The sequence below is a fragment of the Caretta caretta genome, chromosome 23 (genome assembly GCF_965140235.1).
Source record: "Caretta caretta isolate rCarCar2 chromosome 23, rCarCar1.hap1, whole genome shotgun sequence".
In the NCBI taxonomy this organism is placed as follows: Eukaryota; Metazoa; Chordata; order Testudines; family Cheloniidae; genus Caretta; species Caretta caretta.
Genome location: NC_134228.1, coordinates 7,282,317 through 7,297,221, shown reverse-complemented (window position 1 = coordinate 7,297,221; position 14,905 = coordinate 7,282,317). Strand labels below are relative to the sequence as shown.

The 14,905-nt window shown below is 64.7% G+C and overlaps 2 protein-coding genes across 4 annotated transcripts in view; one reads left to right on the top strand and one right to left on the bottom strand.

Annotated features, from left to right (window-relative positions):
• The first annotated feature begins 250 nt into the window (after nucleotides 1-250).
• Nucleotides 251-8,877, top strand: CKM (creatine kinase, M-type). The gene is made up of 8 exons (XM_048834371.2): nucleotides 251-358; nucleotides 2,345-2,558; nucleotides 3,331-3,485; nucleotides 3,764-3,896; nucleotides 4,702-4,873; nucleotides 5,426-5,549; nucleotides 7,819-8,008; nucleotides 8,649-8,877. Exons 1-8 carry the CDS (start codon nucleotides 263-265, stop codon nucleotides 8,825-8,827), a joined length of 1,263 nt encoding a protein of 420 aa, XP_048690328.2. The 5' UTR covers nucleotides 251-262; the 3' UTR covers nucleotides 8,828-8,877.
• A 2,242-nt stretch (nucleotides 8,878-11,119) lies between these two features.
• Nucleotides 11,120-14,905, bottom strand: part of MARK4 (microtubule affinity regulating kinase 4) — a 69,046-nt gene continuing 65,260 nt past the window's right edge. For 2 of the 3 annotated variants that reach the window (XM_048834351.2, XM_048834350.2), the window contains 2 exons: nucleotides 14,167-14,211; nucleotides 11,120-13,183 (listed from right to left, as the gene is read on the bottom strand). In XM_048834351.2, coding sequence (XP_048690308.1) covers nucleotides 12,850-13,183; nucleotides 14,167-14,211 — 379 coding nt within the window. In that variant the 3' untranslated portion in view covers nucleotides 11,120-12,849. The remainder of the gene's footprint in view (nucleotides 13,184-14,166; nucleotides 14,212-14,905) is intronic. The other variant, XM_048834352.2, reaches the window with a different exon arrangement.

Genomic DNA, 14,905 nt, shown 5'->3' with positions numbered 1-14,905 from the left:
GGACTCAGCTGGTCATGGCCCAGGGGGCGGGTGGGATGGACCCGGCCTGTCATAATGCACCAGCTGAGATTTCTCCCTGTGCTATTTGTCTGTTTTGCTGGTCACGGGGATACAGCCGGGCCGAGATCCTGCAGCCCTCAGGCACCCAGCCAGGCCAGCTGGAGACATCCCCAAATTTTGTGCTGGGCTGGCAGCAGCAGTGGCCAATCTGGGTCAGCCGGCTGCTCAGAGCCAGCCAATGGGAGCCGGGCACAAGGTATATATGAGCAGCTGCCCCGCTGTTGTTCTGGGTCACTGGTTGTGCTGGAGTAGAGGACGTAGTGCTGTCCTGTCCCGTCCCTGTCATTCTGCTGATCAGGTAACCCCTGGAGCGGGCCCGCGAGGCTGATGGAGCCTGGGATGGGGCATGGGTGGGGGCAGGTGTCTGTGCCATCCTTGGGCAGGGCAAACAGAGAGTGCCCAGGAGCTGCTAGGCAGGGGCTGGGTGTGTCCAGGCTGGGGGCCACAGGGAAAGGGGGCCCTGGGGGTGCAGTGTGCATGGGGCGTCAAACGGCAATGCCCCATCGGCTTCCTGGAGGGAAGGGGAAGCCCCCTGAGGGGAGAGGGTGGGCCCAGCAGGGTGGTTGGTGGGCTGCAGGGCCAGTGGTTGGTGCTCAAGGCATGCCCAGGGATGGCCCTGGGTCACTGGTGACCTGTTTGACCTTGGCAGCGTCTCTGGGTCCTTGGGGAATGGTGGAGGGGCTGTGTGCAGGGTCCCTCTGCTCCTGGAGCCCTGTGGGCTGGGGCCCCATATCAGACCCTGCCGGGTCCCTCTGCTCCTGGAGCCCTGTGGGCTGGGGCCCTCTGCTTTCGGAGCCCGGATCCACGCAAAGAGCCCCTGGAATGTGGGCTCTGCTGGCAGCTGTGGCGGCTCCCGGCAGGTGCCCGGGGCCCTCTCGGGACAAGGGCAGGGCTAAAAATAACCAACCCGGAGCAGCAGCTGACAAAGAACCAACTTTCCATTGGCAGCAAGTAGATATGTCCCCTCCCCCGGGCTCCTCCCCACTGGTGCATCCCCTCTGACCCCTGTCTGCCTGTCCCTGGCACCCCAGGGACATCCCCCTGCACACCTGCCAGCCCCTGGGCAGTTCCCCTGGGCGTGATGGCTGCCCCTGTGCTCCGCCACGATGATGCTCAATGATGCTTGCCCAGCCAGGGGTGTCCCTGACAGTGGGGTGCTGGGCTCTGCCTGAGGCTGACTCTGGCTCCCCTGCTCCAGGAGCCCGAGCCCTCGCCTCGGGGGAGTGCCCCGTGCTGGCCCTAGCTCCCATTGCCCAGGGAGGACCCACTGCCCCCATGCCAGCGTTCAGGCTGGGGGTGTCACGGAGCTCCGGAGCCGCTCCGAATGAGGTTCAGGCGGGACCCTCCTGCAGCGTGACCCCCTTCCGGGCTCACTCGGCCTAGGGCAGCATCCCAGGTGTGACTTTGGAGCGCTCAGCACCCTGCTCCATGCCCTGAGCTCCCCGCAGGGAGTCCCCCTGGACGGGACACCTGGGGAAGCCTCACCCCCCCACACACAAGGGGCTGTGCACCCCACCCCCACAGTCAGCAGTGACCCCAGCCAGTGGGTCACACCGATGGGTTCTTAGTGGCGGGGAACACAGCGTGGAGCCGATCTCGTTAGCACAGGCAGTTCCAGCAAAGTCCATCGTGGGGGGAGGGCCCAGAGCGCTCCCCTCTCGAGTTCCCCAACCGCAGACGGGCCAGCTTCCAGCAGCTGAGCCTCAGTCACACCCAGCTGCCCTCCTCCGTCCTCGGTCTCTTTCCTGGGCAAGCAGGTCCCCCAGCCTCCACCTCTTGCTTTGTTCTCCAACACCTCCAGCTGGCCCCTGCAGAGGATGGGCCCCGGCCGTCAGTGGCCAGACTAGAGTGTCGGCCATTGTCTGTGCCCAGGCAGCCAGCCAGCCGTCAGACCTTCCCGCTAAGGGTCTCTGCAAGGCTCACACACCCTTGTCCACCACCTAGATACTTGAGTAACACAGGGGAAACCGAGGCACACACACTATTCAGACAAAACATTAAGAACATTCCCACTTCGTCACATGGGGTCACCCTGACTTGGGTGCCGCTCCCCCCTGGAGACCTCAGGCTGGTGCAACTAACACAGGATGCCTGGGCCCTGGAGGGAGCAGGGGGACGTACCTCTGTCTAGGATGCGGCTACGCCCCTGTAGGGTTGCTCTGCTGTCGGGCTCAGGCGGGTGGGGAGATGGGCATGGGAGGCTGGCGGGATCAGCCCCCGGGCATGGCAGAGGGGGCTCCAGCCGGCGGCTGCCCCGGGACTCAGCAGGCCCCTGTCCCAGCAGGACTCGCCCCCGCCTGCCATCATGCCTTTCGGAAACACCCACAACAAGTACAAGCTGAACTTCTCGGCGGAGGAGGAGTTCCCCGACCTCACCAAGCACAACAACCACATGGCCAAAGCCCTCACCCTGGACGTCTACAAGAAGCTGCGGGACAAGGAGACCCCCAGCGGCTTCACCCTGGATGACATCATCCAGACCGGGGTGGACAACCCAGGTGGGCGCCAGCCAAGCCCCACTCCCAGGGCCGACATGTGTTCTCAGTGACAGGGCTCTGACCCCCACCCCCAGGAAACTTCCTGCCCCTCACTCCCCGCCCCCCTCGGCTCTCTCACTGCTTTGGACCCGTCTAGCTGGGCTTGGCAGCCGCTGTCCCCAGCCTGCCTGCAGCCGGAGCCCTGACTCCCCAGCCTCCCCACCCGGAGGTGGGGTGGCACCCATGCCATCCCACTGTGACACTGAGCAAGGCCCTGCTGGGGATGAGCCAGGATGGGGCCCCTAAGCCTTGGGAGGTGCCTGCCACTGAGCGGGGTAGATACCTGGCCTTTAGCCCTTGGCCCCTGGTGGGGGGGCACTGAGGGGAGCCACCTCCTGTGAGCTCACCCCCCCTGCCCCTCCGTGCATCCAGGATCCTGGGAGCCCTGCCCCACCCCGCTGGTCACTGCAGCTGCCCAGCCTGGTCTGCTGGAGACTCCCCCCCGTTGTCCCTTGGCCTCCCCCACAGCCACTGGCAAAGGGATAGGCCGCTTGGGCAGGGCGGCGGGGAGTGACCCCCTGAGCCTCGTGAAGAGGGGTTGAGCCCTTCCTGCTGCCCAGGGGCCTGGTTCCTGGCTTGGCCGCCCCCTCACTGGGGAATGGGCCCAACTCACCAAGGAGCAGCAGTGTGGGATGCCATCCAGCTGCACCCCATGGCAGACCCCACAACCCCTGTGCCCCCCAGCCCCTCCACACCTGCCCAGTCTAACACCCCCCCCCGGTGCTGCCTGCAGGGCACCCCTTCATCATGACAGTGGGCTGTGTGGCTGGGGACGAGGAGTCCTACGATGTCTTCAAGGACCTGTTTGACCCCATCATCCAGGACCGGCACGGCGGCTACAAGCCCACGGACAAGCACAAGACCGACCTGAACCACGAGAACCTGAAGGTGTGAGCGGGGGCATGGAGGGCTAGGATGGGGGATGGAATGGGGGTGGGGGAACGGTGATGGGGGATGGAGGAGAAGTTGCGGGGACTGGGGCATGGGTTGGGGTCACTGGGACTGGGTTGGGGGAGCAGGGGTCGTGTTGAGAGAGGGACCTGACTCAGTTGGGGGCCAGCGGTTCGGGCAGGGCCCAGCCTGTGGGGACCTGGTGCTCTGGGTGGGGCCAAGCCTTGGGGCCATCCCGGGGCATTACAAGGTCTGGTTCCCTCTGGCTCACGCAGGGCGGAGATGACCTGGACCCCAACTACGTGCTGAGCAGCCGGGTGCGCACTGGGCGCAGCATCAAGGGGTACACGCTGCCCCCCCACTGCAGCCGTGGGGAGCGGCGCGCCATCGAGAAGCTCTCTGTCACCGGTAGGGGTCTGGGGCCAGGCCCCGTCCTAGAAGTAGCAGGGATGGGGCAGGTGACAATGGGACAGGCTTGGGGCAGGGCACCTGCAGGCCAGGACTCGGGTGCCCTGGTAGGGGGAGGTTTGGGGGAGGGCTGGGTGGGGGTGGGGTCCCCACAGGCCATGAACTGAACATGTCTTGCGGGGACGGGGAAGGTGACCCCTGGGCCAGGCTGTCAGTGGGCTGAGCCACTCTCACTGGCTGGGGGGGGGGGGGGGTGGGAGGTGTCTGTGGGGCCTGCTTACTGTTTATGGGGCATGTTGGGGGAGGGATCCTGCTGGTTGGGGGGGGCTAGGGGGATGAGTTGTCACTGGGCTGGTGAGATGGGGCTGTGGGGGGCCATGAGTGGGGCACAGAGGAGCGGGGGGGTTTGGTGCTGGGTGCAGGGGAGCAAGGCATTGAGGGGGCTGGGTGCAGTGGAGTGGGGGGTTGGACACTGAGTGCAGGGGAGTAGAGGGGATTGGTGCAGGGGAGAGGGCGTTGAGGGGGCTGGGTTTTGGGGTTCTGGGTGCAGGGGAGCAGGGGCAGTGTGGCATTGAGGGTCCGGGGAGCAGGGTGTTGTGGGTGCTGGGGCACTGGGTGCAGGGGAGTGGGGGAGTTGGGGGCAGGGGAGTAGGAGGGGTTGGGCGCTGGGTGCAGAGCAGCGGGGGGGCAGGGGAGTGGGGGAGTGCATGTGAAGTGGGGGGTTGGGAGCAGGGCAGTGGAGCAGAGGAGCCATGGGGGTGGGGAGCGGGGCCAGGACCGGGGCTGACCCCTGCTCTCTCCCCAGCCCTGAACAGCCTGACTGGGGAGTTCAAGGGCAAGTACTACCCCCTGAAGGACATGAGCGACAAGGAGCAGCAGCAGCTGATAGACGACCACTTCCTGTTCGACAAGCCCGTCTCGCCCCTGCTGCTGGCCTCGGGCATGGCCCGCGACTGGCCCGATGCCAGGGGCATATGGTGAGCACCAGGGCCCCCAGTGCTACTGGAGGGGGAGTCTGGGTGGGGGGACTCAGTGCCAGGACTCCTGGGTTCTATCCCTGGCTCGGGGAGGGGAGTGGGGTCTAGTGGTTAGAGCGGGGGGGGGGGGGAGTCTGGGAGCCAGGACTCCTGGGTTCTATGCCCAGCTCTGTAATGGGATGCTAAACTGTTATGTAGTTTCACCTCCAGGTGGCACTGCATGCTCCTTCCCTTATCCCTGCTCCCCTGGGCCCTAGGGAGAGCACTGGGGGGGGGGCTGACAGTCGGGGAAGGTCACCCTGTAGCCTGCCCGTCCCTGGCACAGGGCTGCCCAGCTCAGAGCGGCCCTGCAGCCCAGTGGGTACAAGACGGACAGGCAGACGCTGGCCCAGAGGCCTTTTCCCCAGCTCTGCAGCAGCTGTGACAAGGGGGGCGATTGGGTGGGGGGGCACGAATGGGGCAGGGCTGTGGGGCTGGAGAGGGGCGTGCTGGCTGTGCCAGGCTGGGCAGAGGGGTCGCGCCCGTGCCGTCACACCGCTCTCTGGGTTGCAGGCACAATGACAACAAGAGCTTCCTGGTGTGGGTGAACGAGGAGGACCACCTGCGCGTCATCTCCATGGAGAAGGGCGGCAACATGAAGGAGGTGTTCCGGCGCTTCTGTGTTGGGCTGCAGAAGGTGAGCGCCCCCTCCTGCCCCCGCCCGGCCTGGGAGACAGCCCAGCAGTCCTGGCTCCCAGCCCCCTGCTCCAAGCCACTAGACCCTGTCACGGAGTCCCTGGGCGCTGCTCTGGAACTGCTCCCCATGAAGCCAGTCAGGACTCTGGGGCAGTCGCCTTTCTGTGAGCAGCCTGTCTGCAGGGCAAACAGCTCACACAGCTTCCACCTTCCTGGGTCTGACCTCGGAGCATTCAGCATCCTCTGCCCCTCCGTGCGCTTCCCCCAGCGAGTCCGCTCAGGCGGGGCTCCTGGGGAAGCCAGAGGGTCCTGCCCCCCAACTTCGCAGTCAGACGTGACTCTCAGCCAGCCAGTAAAACAGAAGGTTTATTAGACGACAGGAACATGGTCTAAAACAGAGCTTGCAGGTGCAGAGAACGGGACCCCTCAGCTGGGTCCATTTTGGGGGGCAGTGAGCCAGACAACCACGTCTGCACTTCACTCCCTGTCCCAGCCAGCCCCAAACTGAAAACTCCCTCCAGCCCCTCCTCCTCTGGGCTTTGTTCCTTTCCCGGGCCAGGAGGTCACCTGATTCCTTTGTTCTCGGACCCTTCAGCTCTCACCTTGCAGGGGGGAAGGGCCCAGGCCATCAGTTGCCAGGAAACAGGGTGTCGGCCATTCTCTGTGTCCAAAAAGAAAAGGAGTACTTGTGGCACCTTAGAGACTAACCAATTTATTTGAGCATGAGCTTTCGTGAGCTACAGCTCACTTCATCAGATGTTTACCGTGGAAACTGCAGCAGACTTTATATACACACAGAGAATATGAAACAATACCTCCTCCCACCCCACTGTCCTGCTGGTAATAGCTTATCTAAAGTGATCAACAGGTGGGTCATTTCCAGCACAAATCCAGGTTTTCTCACCCTCCACCCCCCCACACAAATTCACTCTCCTGCTGGTGCTAGCCCATCCAAAGTGACAACTCTTTGCATAATCAAGTCGGGCTATTTCCTGCATAGATCAAGGTTTTCTCACATCCCCCCCACCCCCATACACACACAAACTCACTCTCCTGCTGGTAATAGCTCATCTAAACTGACCACTCTCCAAGTTTAAATCCAAGTTAAACCAGAACATCTGGAGGGGGGGGGGGTAGGAAAATAGCCCGACTTGATTATGCAAAGAGTTGTCACTTTGGATGGGCTAGCACCAGCAGGAGAGTGAATTTGTGTGGGGGGGTGGAGGGTGAGAAAACCTGGATTTGTGCTGGAAATGACCCACCTGTTGATCACTTTAGATAAGCTATTACCAGCAGGACAGTGGGGTGGGAGGAGGTATTGTTTCATATTCTCTGTGTGTATATAAAGTCTGCTGCAGTTTCCACGGTAAACATCTGATGAAGTGAGCTGTAGCTCACGAAAGCTCATGCTCAAATAAATTGGTTAGTCTCTAAGGTGCCACAAGTCCTCCTTTTCTTTTTGCGAATACAGACTAACACGGCTGTTCCTCTGAAACCTGATCTCTGTGTCCAGACTCCTGCACACACCTGCCCTCTAGGGCTCTGCAATGATCATACACCCTTACTCCACCCCCTAGATACTTAAGAACTGCATAGGGGAAACTGAGGCACCCCCACACTATTCAGAGGAAACATTAAGAACAGTCCCACTTCGTCACAGACCCGCCTCCCCTCCCAGAGCTGGGCTAGAACCCAGGAAGTCCTGGCAGCCAGCCCCCATTCTACGCCCTAGGCCCACTGCCCACCCTGGTGCTGGGAGTGGGGGTGAGGGCCAGACAGCTGGTGTACAGGCACCCTCCAGGCTGCTGCACTGCCCCCTGCTGGCGGAGAGTTTCCTGGGAGAGATGCCCAGTGCCCTGGGACCTTGAGTTTGGAGCATCTGTTTCCCCTTCCCTGCCCAGCTCTGGTGTCAGCTGGTGGGGGGCATCCCTGACACTGGCTTAGGGTTATTAGGGGGTAGGCCCTGGCTGGAAGGGGGTGGTTAGCAGAGGGTCTGTCTGGTCCTGGCTGGGGGTCATTGTGTGTGTGGGGGGGGGAGAGGGGGGCTAGTCCTCTCTGGGGTGTGTTGGCTGGAGGGTTGTTGGAGGGCCTGTGGCTGTCCTGGCCCTGGCTGGGGGGTGGGGGGCTGGCTGGACCCTGGCTGGGGCAGGGAGCTGTTGGGGGAGGGGATGGCCTGGCTGGGAGTTGTTGCGGGGGGGGGGCACGGGTGGCAGGCTGGCCTGACCCTGGCTGGGGGGCACTGGCTGACAGGCTCTCTCCCTACCCGGCAGATTGAGGAGATCTTTAAGAAGGCTGGGCACCCCTTCATGTGGAACCAGCACCTGGGCTACGTGTTGACCTGCCCCTCCAACCTGGGCACTGGCCTGCGGGGCGGGGTCCACGTTAAGCTCCCCCACCTCAGCAAACACCCCAAGTTTGAGGAGACCCTCAAGAGGCTGCGGCTGCAGAAACGCGGCACAGGTGAGGGGCGGGGGCCACAAGTGGGTGTAGGGTGGGGCTGGGGACACATGAGGGGCAGGGGGCACAAATAGGTGTGGGTTTACCAGGGGCTCGGGTTGTAGGGAGTTACAGGTGGTGCTACAGGAGTGTGGGGGGCACTTCGGTAGGGCTGGGGTTACAGATGAGGGTGGGGGCATAGGGTTGGGGGAGGGGACTCAGGTCGGGGTCAGGCCATACAGGTGGACATGGGGATACAGGTGTGGGGGGTTACAGGTGGGGAGAGGGCTGGGCTGAGCCCAGCAGGGGCAGTCTGAGACTCTGCGGTGTGGCCCTGCCCATCCCGCAGGCGGAGCTGTGTCCCACTGCCCCCAGCCCCTGGGGTGCCCTCAAGCTGGTGCCCTCAAGCGACACTGAGGGGCATCTGAGAGGCTCTGGGCAAGGCCTGGAGTGCCAAGCCTGGCTGACAGGAGTGGGGGGCAACCAGGCAGCCGGGATGTGGCGGGGCAGGATACACGCTGGGCCATAGCTGCTGCATGGGGTCTCCAGGGGCCGGGTGGCTGTGGGCAAAGAGGCCAGGCTAGGGTGGTGGGGCCAGGAGGCTGCCAGAGCCGCTCCGCTGCAGTGGGGTCTGGCCTCAGCTGCATGGCACTGTGCCCCCCAGGTGGCGTGGACACTGAGGCCGTAGGTGCCGTGTTCGACATCTCCAACGCCGACCGGCTGGGCTTCTCTGAGGTGGAGCAGGTGCAGATGGTGGTGGACGGCGTCAAGCTCATGGTGGAGATGGAGAAGAAGCTGGAAAAGGGCCAGGCCATCGATGACATGATCCCAGCCCAGAAGTAGGCGCCTGCCAGCAGGCACATGTGACCTAATAAAGTAATGATGGCCCCCTGGCAGCCTGTTCTGTGTCCATGGGGATCCTGGCGGGAGCACAGGTGGGGAGAACAGCCCATAATTCCAGGTGGTCTGGCAGGCAGCACGTCCCAGTGCCAGCCGTGGGACCCTGTGGCAAGGGGCTGTCAGGCCCTCCCAAGCTCTTCTGCTCTGGGGAAGGATAGGCAGGAACCACCCTCCCCTCACCCCAACTCCCAGGTGCGTGGGTGCTGGGCCAAGTCCCTGGCTGTGGAGGGCCCTGAGCTTGGAGGGGGTCCCATGCTTGGCCAGAGCAGGCAACATCAGCCAGTCCCTCTGCTCGGCTGGTGGGGGGCACTGAGCACCCAGGGCTGGCCTAGCTATATCTGAGCCCCCCTGCTATGCGCTGGCCTCTGGCTGTTTGCTGCCCCCCATCCCCAAGTGCATCTTGGGGGGCAGCTGCCAGCTGTTTCCCAAGCCCCAGAGTTGATGGCCTCTGCCTGGCCTCACCTGAGCTTCAGTGTGACGGGCTGTGGACTGGGCAGGTGAGGCCAGGCCAGCCCCAGAGCTTGTGCTGTCCCCCAGGCTGTTGTGGTAGGGCCCAGGTGGACAGGGTGAAGTTTGCTCTGGGGGATGCTGCCCCCAGGGCGTGCAGCAAAATGCCCACCTCCACTCTGGGCATAACAGCCCCTGGCCTCCCTGCATGGCTGCTTGGGAGCCTGGTGCGGTGGCTTCCCCCGGTGGTGTGCAGGACATATGCCCCATGATCTGCGAGCCCAAGGAGCCATGTGCAAAGGGCTGTAGCCCAGTCTGTACAGGTGCCAGGGGGTGTGGCTCAACTGGGGGTGGTCCAGCCCTGGCACCACTGCTCCAAGGAGCTGGGGGTCCTTCCCACTCAGGGCCCCCTCCCCATGGCTCTGGCAGCAGGTGAAGGACTCATCCATGGGGCCCTGTAAAGCCACATTGGATGGCATCCTCCAGCCCTGCTCAGTGCCTGCAGCCCAGTTTGCCCTCTCCTAGGGGCTGGCACATGGCATTATAGAGTCTCAGAACCCACCCGTTTGCCCAGAAGCCACCATGCCTGGCACCGGAGCTCAGCTTAAAACTCCTGAGAGGTGCAGAGGCTCTGCTGTCAGCTGCCCATCACCCCGATTCCGGGAAGCGGGGCTTTGAGTGAAACGCACTGAGCTGCTCTCTGGGCTGCTGGCACCATGGGTGAATGTGGGTCTGAGCCTCCAGAGAGAAATAGGGCAGAGCTGGAGGCAGGCAGCAGCAGCACCTGTGTCCTCCAACCATCCCACCCCACATGAGCCCCCAGCTGTGTCCACCTGGCCCTACCAACCTTCTCATCACATCAGATCTCAGCTGTGCCTTCTGCCTCCCCATGCCCTCCAGCCCCCCTGTTTCATGAGACCCCAGCAGCACCCTCCAGCTCCCTGCCCTCCAAGCTGCCCACCCCAGGCATGCCCATGCAGAGGTGCAGTCTCTGCTCCCTCTTTGCTGGAGGGGGCTCCCCTCTTGTCACGGTCCTGTACCCTGCTCTCCTGCCAGCCCAACGGGTGGCATCATCCCCGAGGGAAGCATGGAAGCGTAGTGCATGGCAGGGGCCGGGGGGGGAAGATGGACACACAATGTGAAACAAGCCCCAGCTGCCAATTACCCTTGAGCAAAGCAGGGTCATCGTGCGTGGCAGAGGCCAGGCACCCGCCATCCTCATGCAGGGGCCAGTGGAACGCCTACCCACGGCCCAGAACCCCCCTCCTCAGAGGCATTACTGCTGGTGCCAACCTGTGCCTCACACCACGGCTCTCTGGGAGAGCGGCCCAGGTTTCCCAGCACACGCAGGCACACACTGCCCTGCCACGTGCTAGTGGAACGGAGACAGGACGGGAAATCCCACTCCCGTAGCCCCTGGGACTTGCTGGGCCGAGGGCACCACCATAACATCCCCGTACAGACGGTGCCTGTGGTGGGCAGGGCCTTGAACTCACCTGCACGCTCAATACACACCCCTCTGTCCCTGCAGCGAAATCCCCTGCACTCTGCCCCAAGCACGCGGCTGTGGGCACGGACCGCTCTCTTGGAGGGGTGGAGCAGGTCTCAGGCCGCCTGGGTTCTACCCCAGGGCAGCCTCCCCCGACACAAGTTTGTTTGCAAAGCACCGTGTGCTCCCGGGTGGCAGCCCAAGGGTGGAGACGGAGGCAGGCCTGCGTTGTGCCCATGCCCGGACAGACGGGCGAGACCTATGCCCACGTGGCAGTGAAGCAGGAGCCAGACGGGGCAGAGGCTTCCTATGTTTATTGGGGGTCAATACAGACTGGCGCACAGGGCTGGAATAACTTAAAAATGTCCCAAGGCTACGAGCTGGCTCGGTACTCTACACAACCCAAAGGGACTCCGGGGCTATTTACAGGGGCTGTACAAGAGGGGAGGGCCCAGCCCGGGGTGGGGGGAGACCCACCAGGGCTTTCCCGGGAGCTGCCTGTTGCTTTACTCTGCTCTTTAAAAAATGGGGAGGGGAGGTGTCAACAGGCCCCAGCTGGGACCCCCCACCCAGCCAGGATGCCTGCCACCCAGGGGTGCCCCCCATTGCCAGGACACCTGCCACCTAGACACACCCTCCAGCCCCATGGCCAGGACCCCTGCTGCCTTGCTTACAACCTCCTTTATTCCTCCCAGCCTCCAGCTCCTCAGATCAACACCCCCCCCTCCACAGCAGCCCCCGCAGGAGCAGGGCATGAGGCCAGGCTGACCCCCCCAGCCCTGGGCATGTGTGGGCAGGTCGTGCCCATCCATGGGAGGTGCAGCCGTGCCAGGCCCCAGGTCGTACCAGCTCCAGTGAGACCATGGCCCACCTGGGGCCCTGCCCGCCAAGGGGGCTGTGCCCTGAGTAGGGCCGAGTCCCCCTGGAGGTCCAGCCTCTCCAGGGGCTGCCTGCAGGGCCCCTCTCAGCCACTGGCCCTGAACTGAGGCAGCCAAGCAGGGGGGAGGCAGGGCTGGGGTCAGAGCTGCCCCCAGGGAGGGAGCACAGTCCCTCGTGCTGCCCTGGCAGGGCTGCTAGGCAACAGGGATGAGCACTTGCCCCACAGCTCCCAGCTCCATCCCCCCTGCCCCCGAGCTCAATCAACACCATCCTACCCCCACCCAAGGGGCATCCGGGGCCCGAGTCATTGCCATGGTCTAGGCTGGGACCACCCCCGGGGACCCAGCACTCACCCTGGCACCTGCTCAGCACTGCTGTGCCTAGAGGGGGTGGCCCCTTGTCCCTGTGCTGGGGGCCACGTCCCTGCTACTGGGAGACTTGTGACCTCTCGGCCACCCAGGGAGATGGGGCTCCCCTCTGGGCCCAGAGCTGGAGGCGGCCGAAATGGTGGGCCCATGGGCTACACTGCTGTCCTGAGCGTCTCGCTTCTCACTCCGGCCCCACTGCATCACCCCCAGCCCAAAGCCCCCGTCCCTACCCTCAGCCCACAGGGGCCTGTCAAACCTGGAGTGCCTCACTGTGCCCTGAGCCCCCCCACCCAGAGCATCCCACCCTGCCTCTCCCAGAGGGCCCTGCCCTGTCCCTGCCAATGCTATCACCTCAACACCTGCCAACGTTGGGAATGCCCCCACTACACTGGGGCCAGTGGCTCAGTGACACCCCACAATTGGCCTGGGGAGCCCCCTCCTGTGCTAGGCTGGGCATGCCCCACTGTGTGTGGGGCAGCCCTGGGCCTGGCCCCAGCCCAGCAGAGCCAGGCCCAGCCCCTCGCCCCAGAGGGGAACGGTGCCCGGTGCCCTTGTTCTCCCTGTGAGCCCCTAGGAGCAGCAGGGCAGGCCCCAGGCCTAGGCCCAGCAGAGGACAGGCCGGGTTCACAGGCCAGAGGAGTCAGGGGCATTTCCCCTACAGGCCGAGCTGCTGGCCAGATCCATCCCAGGGCTGCACTGGCTCCAGGCCAGGGAGCCTGGGGGGACCCCCCACCCCCAGTGAGGATGGGCAGGCCGCTGGGCGTGGGGAGCCATCCAGGGCTCTAGAGCTGCAGCTGGCTGGCAATGCTCGTCACCACGGTGCGGAAGGCCAGCGAGGTGCCAGCCAGGCGCCGGAAGAGCACGCCGGTGAGGCCAAGACGCTGCAGCCGGCACACCTCCGCCTCGAAGTGGCAGAAGTGCTCGCTGGCGCTCTTGGCGTGCGTGCAGGACAGGAGGAAGGGCTCCAGCTGGCGGCAGCAGCAGCTGGCCGAGTCCGTGGCCTGGCGCAGGGCAGCCATCATGGCCTCGGGGGGGTGGGTGCTGGTCACCTTCACATTCCAGGTACATCGGAGCAGCCGGGGTTCTGCTTCCTTTTGATTCCAAGGTAAATTGCAACTGTGGGCAGAAGGAGCAGAGGGGGCGTCAGCCGGGCGGGAAGGGGGCTGCAGGGTGCTGTGCTGGGTCCCTGCCAGGGGGCTGATAGGGGTGGAGGCAGGTGCTGCCACAGCACCAGAGCAAGGGGACAGTTGTGTGTAGAGACCAGGTTCTGGGCAGCCCTGGCAGGGCAAGGCAGCTTCTGGGAAGTCCCAGCGAGATAGGACAGGGCAGGGCTGCCCCAGCAGGCAGGTCGGGGAGGGACAGGACTATCTCAGCAGGCAGGTCGGGGCTGGACGGGGCTGGCCCAGCAGGCAGGTCGGGGCTGGCCCAGCAGGCAGGTCGGGGCTGGACGGGGCTGGCCCAGCAGGCAGGTCGGGGCTGGACGGGGCTATCTCAGCGGGCTGGGACGGGGCAGGGCGGGGCAGGCCCAGTGGGCTGGGACAGGGCAGGTCGGAGCGGCACAGGGCAGGCCCAGCAGGCAGGTCGGGGCGGGACAGGGCTATCACAAAAGAAGGCTGGGACGGGGCAGGGCGGGGTAGGACGGGACAGGCCCAGTGGGCTGGGATGGGGCAGGTCGGGGCGGCACGGGGCAGGCCCAGCAGGCAGGTCGGGGCGGGACGGGGCTATCTCAGCGGGCTGGGACGGGGCAGGGCAGGGTGGGACGGAGCAGGCCCAGCGGGCTGGGACAGGGCAGGGCAGGGCGGGATGGGGCAGGCCCAGCGGGCTGGGATGAGGCGGGACGGGGCTGCCCCAGCAGGCAGGTCGGGGCGGGACAGGGCTATCACAGCGGGCTGGGACGGGGCAGGGCAGGGTGGGACGGGGCAGGCCCAGTGGGCTGCCCCAGCAGGCAGGTCGGGGCGGGACGGGGCTGGCTCAGTGGGCTGCCCCAGCAGGCAGGTCGGGGCGGGACGGGGCTATCTCAGCGGGCTGGGATAGGGTGGGACAGGGCTGCCCCAGCAGGCAGGTCGGGGCGGGACAAGGCGGGGCAGAGCACCACGTACCTTGTGAGCGCAGGTCCCCCGATTCTCTCAGGTTCGTCTGCGACCCTGTGGTGGGGACAGAGGAGCAGTTAGTGGCCGAGCCGAGGCTCTGTGCTGCACTCAGAGGGGGCAGCGGTGGGTGCTGGGCACGGGTAGACGGGGCTGCTCCCAGACCCAGAGCCGCTGGTGGGTTAGGCTGCGAGGGGCCCGCGTGAAGGTTTCCTTTAAGACAGAAGAGGTCTCTGGCCTGGCAGGCTGTTGATTCCTCCATAGAGTGGGGCAGAGGGGGAATGACGAAGGGCGTCCAAGGCTGCTCCGGATGGGGCGCGCTGCCCCCGGGTCCCTCAGCCCTCCAGATGAATCCGCATGCCGGTAGCTAGGCCATGGACCCGGCTGGGCTCTGCCCCGAGCAGAGCAGATGGGGCAAGATGGGAGCAACCGGGCAGGGAGGAGCAGCATCTCTGCCACTTTGGGGGGCTGGAGCCACCCCCCACAGCTGGATGCTGCATCATGAACCCCTCTGAGAGCTGCGGAAGGAAACCCCCATTCCCCCCTCTTGCTCACAGCACTAGGGCCCAGAAGGACCCAGCGTAGGCACCTCACCCCACACAGCCGGGCATGGGCACAACCAGGGGGCTCAATTCTGGGGCTGTGATGCAGAAAGGCCCTGCCCTGGGGGAACCTCTCTGTCTGGGTGTATGGGTCACCCCACAGGCTGCAGGAGCAGGTGGGGACGAGGGGCTTTTGGAGAGGACCCCAA

Excerpts from the sequence above, each read along its gene's own strand:
- CKM (XM_048834371.2), top strand. The coding sequence starts at position 263 with ATGAGCAGCTGCCCCGCTGTTGTTCTGGGTCACTGGTTGTGCTGGAGT. Across the intron at positions 3,486-3,763 it reads TGAACCACGAGAACCTGAAG|GGCGGAGATGACCTGGACCC; the intron begins GTGTGAGCGGGG and ends TGGCTCACGCAG. Across the intron at positions 5,550-7,818 it reads TCTGTGTTGGGCTGCAGAAG|ATTGAGGAGATCTTTAAGAA; the intron begins GTGAGCGCCCCC and ends CCTACCCGGCAG.